This window comes from Lissotriton vulgaris, chromosome 11 (genome assembly GCF_964263255.1).
Source record: "Lissotriton vulgaris chromosome 11, aLisVul1.2, whole genome shotgun sequence".
Lineage (NCBI taxonomy): Eukaryota > Metazoa > Chordata > Amphibia > Caudata > Salamandridae > Lissotriton > Lissotriton vulgaris.
Genome location: NC_141699.1, coordinates 372,382,928 through 372,399,907, shown reverse-complemented (window position 1 = coordinate 372,399,907; position 16,980 = coordinate 372,382,928). Strand labels below are relative to the sequence as shown.

The 16,980-nt window shown below is 44.2% G+C and overlaps 1 protein-coding gene across 1 annotated transcript in view; it reads left to right on the top strand.

Moving 5' to 3' along the window:
- Nucleotides 1-16,980, top strand: part of FAM178B (family with sequence similarity 178 member B) — a 2,784,983-nt gene that overhangs the window by 2,482,313 nt on the left and 285,690 nt on the right. The window contains exon 17 of the mRNA XM_086943356.1: nucleotides 1,691-1,825. Within this exon, the coding sequence (XP_086799482.1) occupies nucleotides 1,691-1,825 (135 nt within the window). The remainder of the gene's footprint in view (nucleotides 1-1,690; nucleotides 1,826-16,980) is intronic.

Genomic DNA, 16,980 nt, shown 5'->3' with positions numbered 1-16,980 from the left:
CATGATGCCACCATCCGGCCGCGAAAGCTATGCTGTAAAGATCTTCTGGATCCAATCTGGAGCCCTGGGATAACCACAAAGTGAGGAATCTGCTGTTTTCTAAATATTCACCAGAATGAGTGTTACTGAAGGTAAGTAACTTAAGCATATTTATGTTTGCAGGTCAGTGTGCATAAGTACCAGGGGGTGTGCCTTAGTTGGTGCCCTCTGGTCTGTTTTCTGTGTGTGTGTACAAATGTAAGTGTGTAATTCTGTGTGTGCATAAATGTTTGTAACTGTGTTGCTGTGTTTGTATATATACATGCTTGTGCATGTTCTATGTCACTGTGTGCATGCATTTGTGTGCCGGTATGCATTATTCAAAAGTCATAACTATTGGCTTTTGGCAGCAGCTGTTTAAGAATGAACTGATGAGGCTGCACTCACAAGTGCAGGGAAAGGAGTGGGCCCATTTATGCTGTCCAATCACGTGTGTGGTACAGGATGCTTAAAGTTCTATTAAACAGCTCAGGGTGCAATTTTCAGTACTCCCTAGAGGTGGCGATGGTACCTAGAGGTTTTGTAAGGGTTCCGGGATGGGGAGCTTAAGGAGTAGGAGATTGCAAACACAGATTCAGTGGGCCAAATATAGCTAGAAGTACCAGACAAAGCTGGCCCAGCAGTATCTTGAAGCCTGGTAGGGATATCAAAGGCAACACAGAATTTTGCAGCTTTTGTGGTGATTTGGGTCAAAGGTTGAATGTTATTCAAAGAAACTAAAATCAATGCAATGGGTTTCTTGGGTACATGGGAACTTTTACTATTTCTAGATAAATGTTTTCTGTGACCACTGGTGATAATGAGTCACACATTGCTCACGGTTGTCCAGTTGGGGCTACTGTTTAGGTGAAAAACACAGTGTATTGAAATGGGTCATTGTTTTGAGTTTGGTTACTAGCACCTCAAATTCATGATATGGGCCAGCAGAAATACTTTAAAAGAGTTTTGAGAGAGACATCCGGGTATTTTCCGATGGCTACGAATCAGCATCTACCGGTCACAGTTGAAAAAATGTTTTCTCCTCTTGGTCCCCATTCTTCTTCTGGATAGGTTAGGAAGAATGTTGTGTTTCTTTGAGCGGGACAATTGAAGATAACTTTTGGGATTTAAAACTCTAGTTATCCGTGCTGGACCAGGACACCCTGCAGGGTGGCGGTCAGAGGTAGCCCGATAGCTCTCCACACACTATCATAGCACACTTGAGTGGAGTCACAGTCCATGGCTCAACAACAGCAAGTCAGAGGTCAAGTGGTGTTATACAGGGGCTGCAGATGGGTTTACAGAGTTTCTGCTAGGTACAAATAAGTAGTTTTGCTAGGTAGAGTCACTAATCAAGCGCCACTTGTCCTTAGGTTGGTCTTGAATTCTTCCCGGAGCTATGAGATGCCTCTTGTCCAGCAGGAAGGAAGGTAGTCCATGTTAGAATAGCATCATGGTCAAAGTGCAGTCCCACATTCCCAGGTGTTGCTCTACCAAGTGTTGCCTATATTGATATGATCAGGGAGCCTGTGACAAGGGTCCAGCTCTCATCCACGATGGTGTTTTATTCTATCCTCTTGTTCTTTGGTCGGGTTCTCCTTTTCTAATATCTCGCGATACTCTCATCTAGCTCTCTCCTGTTGTGTTCACCACCATTCTTTCCCTGATGCAGCTGCCGACCCTGTGCCAGTTAATGGTGTACATGAAGCCATCTTTGCTGAAACATCACTTGGAGCGGGTCCAGAAATCAGAAGAGTCACAGACCACGGAGAAGCAACTGGATCAGACATGCGATCTAGATCGAGAGGTTTGTAAGGATGATTTGGATTATATTGAATTTTCTCTTAGGTAAGTGACTGCCTACAAGTTACACTTTACAGTCCAAACATAGGGGCAAATGCCGATTCGACAAAGGCGTCCACAAGGCTACTATGGTGCTGGATTGTTGTGATGAACTGATATTTTAGACTAGAAGGGTTGGTAAGTACAATCCTTGCGCTCTTCCCTTGACATTAACACCTCTCTAAGACTCAGGTTTCATGTGCTAATTTTATTTGAAAACACCCTACACACCAAGAGGCTTAAAATCACGGAGCATGTGTTTTTCTTACTGATAGAAGCTAGAGACGGTACGTTTTCTTGGTAGCCTATTGTAGGAGTTTTCATGCATTTCAGTGGGTTAATTGTTTCCATATCGCTCCTGAGTGGATTTTCAGACCGCTTGCCTTGGCTGCCTGTGTCCAGTGCATGCCTGGGACTTGTCCTCTTTCGCTTCTGAGTGGACTGAATGAGCCTTTCCGTGGCTGCCTGTAATCCAGTGCATTCGTGTTGGCTGCTCCTTTGCCGCACAGTCCCAATCAAGAACCTCAACTTTCGTCTTGTGTGGAATGATATTAACCCACATACGCAGCTACCTCTCATCCAAACTCATTCCACTTAACACGTAGGTACAGCATATTTAAAGACACGAGTAGCACATTTCAGTACTGACAAGAATACATTTCCTGTATAGGTCACACTAATAACCCACACCATTTCATTCACACACCACTGTAAATTAATGTAAAGTTCAGACTTTCTACCCTCACTCGTATTCCCTCCACTACACGCTTAAGGATAAGAGCACGACTTTGTGTTGTCATGGCAGGACACCAAAATGTCTCCCATATAGGCCACACTTCACTACCACAAGATGTAACCGACTACCATTCCGCCAGTGCGCTTTGCCACGTCGTCAGGGGTATATAGTACAGTACAATTCAAGTCAATACAACCACCCTTTTGTAGGGCTGATTAGACTGGCAGGGTCTAAATTCTTTGACTATTTTGTGTATGTGTGTGGTGTATATATATAGATATATACATATATATATATATATATACATATATAATATATATGTGTACATATATATATATATGCATATATATATTTCATAGTCAATTAAAACCATTAAAATTAATTTGATATAATACAGTTTTATTCGTCAAGAAGCTATGAAAAACAAAAATATACATTAGAATTATCAGTAAGATATTTAAATGTGGCTAAGCCGACTGGCAGCAGTGCTCGGACTCCATGGACTACAGCAGCATTCAAATAACCCATTAGCCGATTCTCTCTGCAACCTTGTCCTCGAACTCAGAAAATCTCTTAGTGAGTCTGCAATGTATTCCATGGAAGCAGTGTATGATTGCCTCCTGGCAAGAACAGATGTTCAGCTCCCTAAACAGTGGTTTGAGCAGCAGTCTTCTTTCTTGCTCAAAGGTAGGACAGACGCACAGGACAAGAGCCAGAGATTCTTTAGGGTAAGAGCAGAAGCGACAAGAGTTATCAGGACGAGCGTGTTTCCACTCGTGGGCCCATTCCCCTACATTAATCGACCCAACCAAAGCCATTAACTTTTTAATTCGAGAATCATAGAGAAAAGTGACAGTAGATAGTGCTGTGGCAACAGTTCTGCATTGGTAGGGGCTGAAGATTGACTGTGGGTCTTAGCCTGTAGGGTGAGCAAGTCAGCTTTCGCCGACGGATTAGTAACAATCAGTTCTCCTCAGTAGGTGTTTGAAGCATCCTTAGGAGATATTCAACGACCATGGTGGAACCATTTGAAGTTCCACAAGGGACTTCTCAGTAGCAATATGCCATGGTGTGGAAGATGAGTAAGTCAAGGTTAGGCCCAGACGAAACTCAAAACTCCTGACCTCTGTTTTTTTAGTTTAACCAAAACTTTAACAGGTTTACCTCTCTGTGCCAATACTTGCTCCCTGAGACCGAATTTCATTGTTTGGCTATCTAAAGATGGATCTAAATAACTTAGATCAAATTAGGTCATCCAAACTTATCTGAGAATGCTCCAAGGCCATAACCTAATGAAGGCAGATATTTGGCATTTATCACCCTCAATAGTAGCAGGAGAGAGGGCCCTGTGAGGGTATTGGCCACTTTGTTCGACGCATTCCCTTTAGCCTTTTTTTGAAGTGCTTCCATATGAAGTTTGCTTGAACCTGAGGCTTGTAATTCGACACCGAGATATTTGTAGGCACTGTTTCCCTAATTTCCATGTCCAAGTATACATTTTATGGATCTGGGAGAAAGTGACGACTTTGTTTAAAAAAATATATATATTTCTAAACCATTTTTCTTACAACAGGAGGCCAGGTTGTTTAAGGAGTGCTGAAGGCTGCTCGCCAAATAACCTAGCAACACAGTGTCATCTGCACACTACAAGATACAAAGTTGTTGACTGTGCTGGAGGAGAGGCCTTTTGATTTTTCACTGTTGGCTCCATGTCGGCAATTAATAAATTGAATACTATAAGGGCCAGCTCCTACCCTTGCTTTAGCCCTTTGTTTACGTAAGCCTTATTGCAGGGCCGGCTTTAGGGCAGTGCGACTGGTGCGGCCGGACTGGGCGCTGACCTGTTGTGGGGGGGCGCTGTGATCTAAGCAGTGCGCTGTTTTTAGCAATATCTTATGATAGAGAGATGAGGGGCACTCTTGCAGGTAGTATAAAGAGAATCCGAGGAGGCGGTCATGGGACGTGGGGGCGCCAAAAGTGATTGTCGCACCGGGCGCCATTAGCGCTAAAGCCGGCCCTGCCTTATTGGAGAGTGTACCATCACTACTAAGTTTTATTTGTATCCAATTATTTGAATACAGAGGGATGATGGAATTCAGTACCTTGGCTGACAAGCCCCAATTGCTCACTTTCTGCAATAAACGACCTCTATCAATGCTATTGATTGTTTCCTGTATTAAATGATTCAAAGCTCTTTTGCTAGATAGTGTTTCACAGACTTAATAAGAAAGTGCTTCAATATTACTAATAGTAATGGTGTTATTTCGAAAGCTGGTCTGGAACAACTGTATTAAATTTGCCTGAGTTACCCAGTCTTGAACATCTTTTAGAATCAGAGAGGCAAAGAATTTGGCCTTAACATCAAGCAGGGCTATCATTCTGTAATTTAAGGGTTCGTCTCTACTCTCTTTTCTATTGTTAAGCCAATGTACGACCCCTGCACCAGTGGAGAAATAGTCTGGTAAAGAATTTTTTTTCAAAGACCTTGCTCATGGCATTGATCCTGGGCCAGTTCTTTGCTTTAAAGGTGACAATAAGCAGTCCATTTGAGCCTGGTGCTACGTTGTTCCTTCCTTTTTTAATTGTTTCTTCTACGGTCATATAACCTGTCCAGTTTAATCGATAGAGAGCGTTCTTTAAAGAGTTATGTATTGACTGCAATAATAAAAGATAATCTTGGATTCGAGCTTCTGAAGTTTCAGGTGCGGCTACATTTGTTCAATATAAGAGATTGACATAGTCTTTCCATACCGCTCTATAAAGCTGGTTTGGTCGTGGAGGTCTTGTTGGTGTGATAAGCTGATTCACCCACTTCCAGAATTGTCTGCTACTGGAATAGGAACAAACATTATATTTAAAAAAGCCCAGGTTTGCTCGTTGGCCGCTTGCTTTGCTTCCCAGACCAGTTTCTGATATTGCTTCCTCAGTTTGGAGAGGTTAGTCCTATGCAGATTGACTTCGTGATTAGATTTGGTTAAAGATCTGTAAGCTTGGTCACTTTTCTTTTTACATTTTGCAGGGAAACTGTGTACCATTATTTAAAACCTTTCAACAGCTGCCCGTTATTATTGCGGGTCTTGCTCGTAAATTCAGATTGTAAATTTACTAATGTATTAGACCAAGTTGAATGATTAAATGGATTATTAGCCAAGGCAATTAAGTTTAGGTAGTTATTGCAATCTCTCTCGAATTTATTCCTCCATTTTACCAACTTATTTTCTACATTTAATGACCATTTGATACCCACTATTGTTAGATTAATAATACCATCTCCCACCTAGTTGGTGCTCTAAATCTTATAGACACGAATTAGCAGGACTGTCTTCTCAGGGAAATGATTGCTTTCTAATTTATGTTCTATCTTAAATTCTTTAATTTAAATGTTTTTTTTAATGTATTTCTATTTTAAAGTTCATAGTTGTTCGGCATAAAATTGAAAGGCTGCCTGATTGTTTCCTTTTTGCAGCCCTCTTGACTGCGGGAATAAAGTATGTTTCATATCCAACAGGAAAGGTTGTCTCAATTGCCCAAGTTTCTTGCAAACAAATCAGATCAAATTGTGACAGATAAGTTATGGCGTCTTGTTGATTATTAAGTTGGTACCATCCAGCTATGTTCCAAGAGCATAGTTTTATGCAGTCAATTTTAAGATATTAATGCTCCTCTCAGGTTTTGCACGTTGCCGAACTCAGGAACACTGTTGTGTTGGGCAGCCACTGCCTATCACTTATCGGTTGCCTTTGGCCAAGGTTCCGGGGAGCCAGGACCAGTCTTGTTGCCTTTACAGAGGTCTACCCAATCCGTTCCCCCAACAAGGCAACACCATTTCAGAAGCCTCTATAGTTTGTCCTTGTGTCAACATGGGCACCCGGTTGGTGGCAGGATTCTGTGCCTCCTTCACAAATGGTGGGAAATAACGTTAGATAAGTGGGTGCCTCAAATTTTTCAGTGGGGGTACGCCCTCCCATCCTAACAGACCCCCATCCTCCAATTAGCTGACAGAGGACCACCTCTCGCTCTAACAAAAGGAAGTATTGGCTCTTCTGGCAAAAGGAGAAATCAAGAGGGTACCGGCATCAGAAGTAGGTAGTGTTTTCTATCCCAGCTACCTTTTGGTACTACAGAAGGGCTAAGGCCTCTGTCCCATATTAGAGCTATACCCTTTCAACTTCTTCCTGAAGAAGGAAGAATTCAAGAAGCTCACCTTGGCTCATGTCTTACCTGCCCTCGATCTTGTAGACTGGATGGTAGTGTTAGACTTCCAGGACACTTATTACATCTCCCTATCCTGCCTGCCCACAGGCATTACCAGTGCAGGTAGGCCAAGAGCATTATCAGTTTGCTGTGTTCCCCTTTGGACTCACCAGCGCCCCTCGGGTGTTCACCAAGATGATACCGGTGGTTGCAGATGTGACCGGTTAGGTCAGTAGTTTCAGTCTTCCCCTAACTTGACGACTGGCTGTTGAAAGTAGGACCACCCCAGGCAATCGTCTCCCACCTCCAGACAACGGCGAATCTCCTGCACTTGCTGGGGTTTAATATAAATGTGCCAAAATCACACTTGACTCCCTCTCAGAAGCTACCTTTCCTCTGAGCTGTTCTGCATACAGTGCAGTTTCAGTCCTATCCTCCAGAACAGCGAGTAAAGGATATTCGAGCTATGATTCCAATGTTTCAGCCTCTGTCCTGGATTTCGGTGAGACCAGCTATGAGGCGGTTAAGCATCATCGCCTCCTGCATCCTTTTTGTAAAGCATGCCAGTTAGCATTTGCGGGCTCTGCAGTGAGATTTTAAGGCTCAGTGGGCACAGCTTCTCTGAAATATCTCCAATCTGGTCCAGATATCAAGGGGAAATGGAAATGCACTGCAGTGGTGGCTCACAGTCCATGATTGAGTCAGTGGTAGACCCCTCTCCCTTCCATCTGGGAGAAGTGAAGATCAGAGGGCTCTGGTCTCCAACAGAGTCTCAGATCCACGTCAGCCAATTAGAACTAAGAGTGATTTGTCTGGCATTGAAAGCCTTTCTTCCTTCCATCAAGGGAAGGCTGGTTCAGGTCTTCATGGACACCACCACCATGTGGTATTGCAACAAGCAGAGCGGAGTGGGTCGTGGGCTCTGTGTCGAGGCCCTGCCTCTCTGGATATGGCTGGAACATCAGGATTTATTCCTGGTGGTTGAACATCTGGCGAGCTCGCTGAACAGCAGAGCAGGCAAACTCATCCGTCTATGCCTTGTGGATGACAAATGGTGTCTTCATTCAGAGGTAGTGCAAGGTCTCTTCAAAGGTTGGGGAGAACTTTGATTAGATCGCTTTGCTACCACCGAGAACGTGCAATATCAGTATTTCTATGCACTGGAGTTTCCAAGGTGGCTTTCGCTTTTCATCTCGAGTGGAGAACAGGACTCCAGTACACCAATACACTCCTGTTCAGAGTTCTCAAGAAGATCAAGATTGACCAGGCCCAATTCATCTTAGTGGCCCCAGATTGGGCAATGGGAGTCTGGTATCCCGAAACTCTGAGCAGAAGCATCTGCACTCTGATCAGGCTACTCCTTTGGGAGGTTCTTCTATCGCAGCAGCAGTGAAGGGTTCTGCACCCAAACCTGCCCACTCTCCACCTATATATACAGAGATTGAACAGCGACTGTTGAGAGTGTTCGACCTCCCTCCCAAAGTGTGTGATGTCATCTAGGCCGCCAGACATCCCTCTACAAAAATGTTTTACGCCTGCTGATACGATAAGTTTCTAGCTTGGTGTGTATTCAAATCTGTTGAACCCTTGTCTGAAGTGCTGCTGGTTGTTCTGTCCCTAGCCTGGCAAGGCTTTGCTTTGGACATGGTTAAGGTGTACCTTTCCACCATTTCTGCCTTCCTACAGTTGCAAGACCACCTTCCAGGTTCAAGTCACCTGTTGTGACTAGTTTTCCTTAAAGGTTTGCAACACATGTTTCCTCATATGCCCTTCATTATGCCCTATGGGACCTGAATGTAGTCCTCATCTTCCTCAAGTGCTCATCCTTTGAGCCGATGCACAGCTGCCTTCTGTGACTGCTCACCATCAAAACTGTCTCCCTTCTGCCGATTACATCTGCTATGAGGGTTATCGAATTGCAAGTGGTTTCCTTTAACCCCTGTACACTTCCTTCTTTGCAGACAAGCTAGTTCTTTGAACCCAAGCATCCTTTTTGTGAAAGGTGTGACACCTTTTCACGTTGGGTGGACTATTACACTGCCTACCTTCTTCTCCCCACCTCTTCCTATCAAGGAAGAGGAGAGACTCCACAGTCTAGACCCAACAAGAGAAATGTCTTTTATATCGACCACACAAAAGATTTCAGGGTGGATGAAAAACTCTTTGTTGATTTAATAGGTCCGAAAAAAGGTAAAGCAGTTCACAAAAGAACAATCTCTTGATGGATTGTCCTTAGTATTAAAATCTGCTGCGCAATGGCTAAAAAGCTGCCTCCTGAGAACTTAAGAACTTATTCTACCGGAGCTAAAGCTGCAACCACTGCGTTGGCAAGAAGGGTCCCCCTTCTGGATTTCTGTCAGGCAGTCATGTGGGCATCACTGAACACTTTCACCAAAAAATACTGCCCAGACTGTCATGTCCAGTGAGACAGGCATTTTTCCGGTTCGGTCCTCCAGGACTTCTTAGTGTAAAGCAGTCTGCAGGCCCACTATTGGGGAGAGCACTTTCTAGTGTAAGTAAGCTTTGCAACCCACCTTCTGGGAGGTATGCTTGGGTATCTATTCTAAGGTAAGGAATATGCAGCTAGAAGTCTCTATCAGATGAACAAGTGACTTACCTTTGGTAACGCCTGATCTGGAAGAGACTCTAACTAGCTGCAGATTCCTTACAGACCCACCCATTCTCCCTATTCTGCGGACTATATGTCATTTACAATCGAAGAGATCCTTCAGGACCTCACTGTGGCACACTAGTCATTTCTCCTCAGGTTGGGTCTCTGCTACTGGGGCGGAAAACCAGCCAAGAACTGAGGTCAGTTCACTAGGGTGGTGCATATATAGACATCGCACACGTTATATCTAGCAGGGACGCAGCAGCCACGTGGAGCTGAACGCCGCCACACGGAGCAAGAGAATACCATAGACAAGTCCAACAAAGCTATTGTCACATGGAGGCATTATGCCCCGGTGAGAAATGCCATCTTTACATGCTCATGCTCTTAAGTTACCTTCTCTCCCCTTAAACATCATGCCTTTGTTTACTCAGAGGATCATTTCGCTGGCACTGAGAGGTCAGTCCACGACAACATTTAATTCGGCTGATTCCTGTCACCTCATGTGTGGTATGCTACACTACACCAAGATAGGCAGCTTGCTGATACTTACCTACAGGTAATGGGGAGTTAGACCACCCAAGAAGGAATTAGCAGATCCACTAACCTTAGACAAAATAGAGTATAATGCATTAGGTAGGAATACACTATAGCACAGTACTTGTTTGCAAGAATATGGTATTCTGCAATAAGCAACATGGATGATGTAGGAAAGTCGGATCTTTCTAGCATGGTTACCCCCACTTTTTGCCTGGTGTCAGTATGTTTTTAGGTCTCGCTAGAGTCAGCCTATGCTCTGCTCTTGCGAGAAATTTAGTAGGTGGTTTAAAAGTGCTACCGAGGCCGGCCACCAGCTTGCTATTACGCGCACAAGCGCGAGCGACGTGTACAGCATTTTTTCTCGTTGGCACATCACTTTTTCCCGTCGCGTGCGCACTACTCACGTCATTTCGCGGCTGCGCGGCGTTACTTTTATGGTCACGCAGCCAATGTTTGTTTTTCATATTCATGCAGCTTTGTTTGAAGTTAATGACAGCAGCATCTCAAAGAAGGTCGAAGGCCATGGATTGAGGCGAGTTGCGAGCAGCCATCTTGGAGCCTGTTCTGTGTACCCCCCACATGCAGCTGATAAAAAATAAGGATGTTAAATAACTGACTTGTCTTTTGTATCAATAATTCCTGTGTCACTTTAATTGATGGTAATCTTTACTGTCATGCATGTATTTGGGGGTGTTTCTTATCGATTAAAGCTGAGCCGATATTGTGATCGCCATGCTTGCATTTCCTGTCGGCAGTAGAAAGTCTACTTTCATGGTAACGGCACACAAGAGAATTACTAGCAGCTTGACTGGTGAATTTACTGTCCCGCGGCTAATCACTTAGCACTGGCACATCTTTACTTACAGCTGTGATTTAGTTTTTATTGCACAGAGGAGATGCATGTTTCATAATTCATTAATGCTAAACCTCTCGTGTACGTTTGTATGGAAAGGATGTGGGTGACCTCAGAGCTTTGTTGCTTTACCAATGTACGGTTTATGAAGCGAGGTATTCCCGGCTGACTGTAGACGAGGTAAGTTTCAATGGCTCCTCTCTTTTAGCCTGAAAGGATGTCCTAACAAGCATTGGCTTAGCCAATAGGTCTCGCCTTTGGGATCTTATAAGTGTTTAATTATCCAGCACAATATCCTTGGTGCAATAACATCAACTGTTGCATGGCTTAACACTTATAAGGTCCCAAAGGCGAGACCTATTGGCAATGCCAACGCTTGTTTACTTAGTTTTCTGGGTTCCTGCTAATTAGGATGCCAGCATATGTGCTCTTCACCCTAAATTGGCTCTGGTAAGTCTTTTGTTAGCTCCACAATTGGCTACTGGTATATCCTTAGAAGTTCCTATTATATGGTACTGAGGTACACAGGGCATAAGTTACACCAGGGGTCTCCCATGGGCTGTAACATGTATTGTGCCACCCATGGGAGTCCAAGTAAGCTGTGACAACAGGCCTCCCATTGCAGCTTGTGTGAGTTGGTTCTTGCACCCCTCATGACAGATGTACATTTCCTTATATCTGAGGTCACTGCACTTAAAACCTATAAGTCACCCCTATGGCAGGCTCTTCAGTCCTGAGGGTATGGTGCTTGGGTACATGTGTGAGGGTGCCCCTGCATGGGCAGGACTCCCCTATGAAACCGGAAGTCAATTCTCCAGGCGTTGTAAGTGCAGTTAGCCATATCTGAAAGAGACTATTAGTTGTTAAATTCCTTACCTTAGAATTACACCCAGGCATCAGGCTGGATCCGGAAACTTTTTTTCATCAGCAATACCCCTGCCCATCAGTAGGTGGCATCAGTCGACTCCATGTCCGTCGTCAGCATTGTGGGCTTATGTTGCGGTGCCTACTTAGACGCCGCCCCTGCGCATTGATGTCAGTTCTTTCTTTTTCCGTGCCAGCCTAGCGCAGATCCAGAGAACCTGCCCCTTAGTCACTTTTTGACTATACTTTTTTTCCGACATTTGGTGACTTCTTTTTTCGAGTCTTCGTCTCCTTGTGTGCGAGGGATGTCACATTGTCGGACCAGCTTCAAGCCCTGCAAGGTCTATCACAAACTGATGTCTGTGATGGACATGCACCTTGTGTGCCTATGGTGCCTGGAGCGTGACCACGACCAAAAGTCGTGCTCCGACTGTCGGGACATGAATCCGAAGTCTTTGCGGGAGCGGTCCCAAAAGCTTTTGGAGGCGTGGCAGTCGGCTCTGTGTCGCTCCCGGTCGTGCTCTGGGGAAGTCTCGAGACCGGTCGTTGAGCCACCACACCTCGTCCAAGTCTTTGCACTCCTCGGGTAAGTTAAAGGACAAGAAGAAGGCGAAGAAGCACTGTTGCAGGACTCGGAGCGTCATCGCTGTAAGGCTCCGGCTTCGGTGCCTAATCAAGGACGACTCCACACCTACCTCCGTTTCTGGGATCCGGAGAGGCCCCTGCCCAGCTTCCTACGTTCTACGAAGCCCTCCATCCAAATCTTTTGGCAGCCCGACACCACTGGCGTGCCTTGATAAGCCTGGAAACTTTAGCATTGGCGACTCGGAGGGCGTTCTGTTCCGATGCATCAGCTGGCTTATCTAGGCTTGGTTTGTGGAACTGAGGTAGTGGGAGCGGATATGTACCGGTTCCCAGTGCTACAGGTTTTAAACCACTAATGGGGTTGTGATCCCTTTAGAAAATACTAATATACGAGTTACAACTCGTTCTACTATTCTTTCTAGCTTTGAGAAAGTGCTTTCGGACAAAACACGTGTCAGCTGCCTGTTTCTTATGTAATGGGATTTTTGACATAAAATAAAGGATAAACAGAAGGAAACAAAGATCGACTTATGGACTTCCTCTTTCCTACTATGGTGGTTAATGCCTATTTCACAGATTTTGACTCATTTTGGATTTGCCTCTGTGTTTGTGCAAAATATTTGTGAATTTCAAAGGGGATTTCTTCTCCCTAGAGAGTTGGTTTGGTGTACTAAAGGTGGAGGGAGGCTGTATGTTTGGAGAGCACCACAGTATACTAAGAAACTGGAAATTACTTTCCGACGGACAAAGTGTGTAGATGTGCATTCGCAACTCGGCAGCTCTGCCTTGGTTCTTTGTGCAATAATTGTGTGTTCACCAAGGTGATTGCGGTGGTCGCAGCTCACCTGCGCAGATCAGGGATTCCAGTCTTCCCCTATCTCGATGACTGGCTGCTGAAGGCTCGGAAAAGCAGAACAAGGGCTTTGAATCAGTCTCAGTAAAGTAGAGTCTATATATCAAATAAACACCAACGGAAAGCAAATACTGAGCTCTACTCTGGGCAACAGCTAGTTCAATAGGCTAATAACCGATGAATTATTAGCCAAGTGAGTGGATTTAATCCATCATTGTTTATTTCTTTTTGATCAACAATTCCAATAGACACATAGTACAAAAGCTATTTATAACTATGTGAACACACCTAAAGAATTTTTTCAAAAAAGACAGACATACACGATGTAATAGACAACAAATGTGAGGCATTCACACACTCTCTTGCATAACCAAACTCAAATATACCTAATCTCAAACAATCGCGCCTTCAAACTTACTGACACAACAAACATGACACAACAAAACACAAGAATACAAATAAGGGCCTATGTCATGACCTGAATCAGTACAACTGAAGTCAATTCCACCATAGTGAAGTATGTACAATTCTATTCAAAAGCATAACAAAACGCAAACATTTTTTGACATAAGGCCACAAGAAAAAGGTTGACACGTTTCGAACCGGACCCTTTGTCCGATTCTCATCAGGACCAACAGATAATCTGAAAGGAAAAAGACAGGAATCCTTACAATCTAGATGATTCAGTGTGTAAGAAAGGCAACAACAGCAGTGACCAGCATCGTGTATTCCCTACCTGAGTGGTTCAAAGAGAGGCTTCAAACGGATTGATCAGAGACGTGAGCGTCTATGAAGAAAGATAATCCCCGGTTAGTTGTTTACAAAGTTAGTGTCTGTTTTCACAGTAGGGTGGGTGGTGGGTGACTAATTACCTGTAAGTCATTTGTTAGCGGTGGTGCATTTATATCATGAAGCACAAGAGCAAAGGAAACTTCTTTGCGGTGTTTTTGGCTGTAGGGCTCTGAAAAACGGAGAAGATTCAATTAATGTGGCACACACAGGACGGAGTTCGCACAGGAGGCGTTGGGAAGCGCGGAACGGTAATTACCTATCAATGGGGCCAAGCCCCGCCGAAGGTTTTTCAGATGGTGTTGAATGGCGGGCAGCGTGGATTCAATCGCACTGGTTACGGCCGTCTCCTACACGACAGGAGAAAGAAAGAAAGCTTGAGAAGGCTCTGGCCTGCTGCAGTTTTTTCGTGCCTGGAGCGGAGTAAAAGGCAGACCCGTTTCCAACATACCTTTACACGGCGCGGGTGCTTCCAAATCGTGCTCAACCGGGATACAATCAAGGCGGTGCACGTCACCAGAAATGCGTGTCTTCCTCCGTTAGTCAAAAGGGGGGATTTGATGTCAGTGGGCGGGCCCTGTGACTCACATGTCCCAAATAAGGATCATGGTAGTTGTAGTTTTTGCTGAAAATCCAGACTGCCGCAATGAATGGGAGATATGAGGAATTCCTATTGTACCAATAGGAAGAAGATTACAGAAACTGGGTTAAAGAACCCGCGGCATTTCCGAAAATTCATTAAGTCCGTTGTTGACTGTGTCAAATCTCAAAATGAGTTGTGCTTCCCGTTGGGTCAGTCTTATTTCCATATCTCCCCCTCTTGGATCACTTTCCACTTTAGACAGCACGGTCCATTTTATATCATTTTCGGTGTGTCCTTTGGTTGTCCAGTGATTCACCAATGGTGCAATGATCACAACTCTCCTCACCCTTGATTTGTGTTGAGTGATCCGCTGTCGAATTTCCTGAGATGTTTTGCCTACGTATAATTTCTGACAGGGGCACAAGATGCCATAAATGACGTTTCTTGTTTTACAATTCGAAAATGCTGAGTGTTCCCAGAAAATTCCATTATAGGAGAAAACATCACCCTCCAATGTATTATCACAGCACACGCAGGTACCGCATTTGTGATGGCCCTGGATGGGCTGTAAACCCCACATGCTTCGCAAAGTAGACGTTTCTTTTTTGGGTAGTGCTGCCCGTACAACAAAGTTTGCAATGCTTCTCTCTTTTTTGAATGCAAACAACGGTGGCTGTTTGAGGCTGGCTTCCAGATTTTTCACCAAATGCCAATTTTGGTTGACAATTTTTTTGAGTTGGTTGGCGTTTGGGCAGAAAGTGGTCACACAAACAATTCGCTGTAGGGGCGGTTTTGTTTTTTTCTCCAGGAGTGCTTCACGGGGTGTCCACCATGCTCTACGCATTGCATGCTTTAGCAATTTCTTTGGGTATCCTCTGTCCATTAAGCGTTCAAGTAAATTTTTTGCATGGTCGAAATATTCATCCTTAAATGTGCAGTTACGCCTAATTCGTAAGAATTGGCCAAATAGAAGATTTTGGTGAAGATTGCGAGGATGATTGCTTGTGTAATGCAACGCTCAATTACGATCTGTTTTCTTTCTGTAGAGTGTAGTGGCCAGTGTTCCTTCAGATGAGTAGACTTTTACATCCAGGAAAGTGATATGATGGGGGGCACTGTTGATTGTGAATTGAATGTCTTTAGTGCGTCTATTGCGCCAAGTTATGAACTCTTTGAGATGAATCTCACCACCACTCCAAATGAAAAAGGCATCATCAATATACCGCATGTAATGGCTGATGAATGTGGTAAAGGGGTTGTTATTTAGGATGAATTTGGCCTCAAATAGACCCATGAACAGGACTGCCAATTCCGGGGCGAAAGGGCAGCCCATGGCTACACCCTTGACCTGGTAGAAAAAATCCGAACCAAACAAGAAAAAATTATTTTGCAAAGCCAATTTGGCAAGAGAGATGATGAAGTCAGTGGGGACCCTCACTCGTTGTTCTCTGCTGTCTAAGAAATAGGATTAAGTGTCAAGGGCATCTTCCTGCGGGATTTGAGTGTATAACACAACAACGTCCATAGCCACCAATAGTTGTTTGGATGGATCATACTCAATATTGGCCAATCTGTTTATGAATGCAGATGTATCCTGTAAATGAGCTGGTACTATTGAGACGAGGGGTTTCAGGAAAAAATCTATATATTTAGACACTGGTTCCCATAGAGACTCACAGCCCGAAATGATGGGTCTGCCGGGCGGATTTATTTCACTTTTGTGGAACTTAGGTAGAACATAAAATATTGGTGCTCGAGGTTTCTTGTTTAGGAGAAAAGCCGCTTCCTTAGGGCCCAAAAAGCCTTGTTCAGTCCCCATTTGTATGATGTTCAATAGTTGTTCTTGGAGTTCCACTGTTGGGTCTCTAGGGATTTTTCTATAACATTCCATGTCTCCCAGTTGTCTCATAACCTCTGTTTGATATATTTCTGTCTGCCAAACTACTACTGCACCTCCCTTATCAGCTTGTTTAATTATCAAAGATGGATCATTTTTAAGGGAGAAGATGGCGTCTTTTTGATCTTTGGATAAATTGAATTTGATGTACTGTTTTTTGGACTCCATTTGAGTAATGGCCGATAACAGTGTTTTCTCAAAAGTTATAACTTCCTTAGGGACTTTATTAACTGGGGGACAGAAACTTGAATTTTTTCGGGAGGCCTGTTACTTCTCCATTCAGTTCCATCTGATTTTCCGACAGAATTCCAGGACCTCCAATTTCATTTTGACAAAGTCTGTTTTCCTTGATGGAACAAATGAGAGTCCTTTCTCAAGTACAAGTATCTCTGTGTTGGTAAGGGTCCTGTCAGACAGATTGAAAACTGAAGATGGACCTAATTTTTGTAAAACTGACGTCTCGTTGTCATTTCCCATGGTTGGGAGTTGTATCGGGGTCTGCCCCTGGATCTCCGTTGGCCTCTGCCTAAAAAAGGTTGCGGATTGTTCCTCTGTTGATGTTGGTTAGATTGACCTCCTCTCCTATTTGTGCCGCTAGGGTCTGGCTCACTTGCG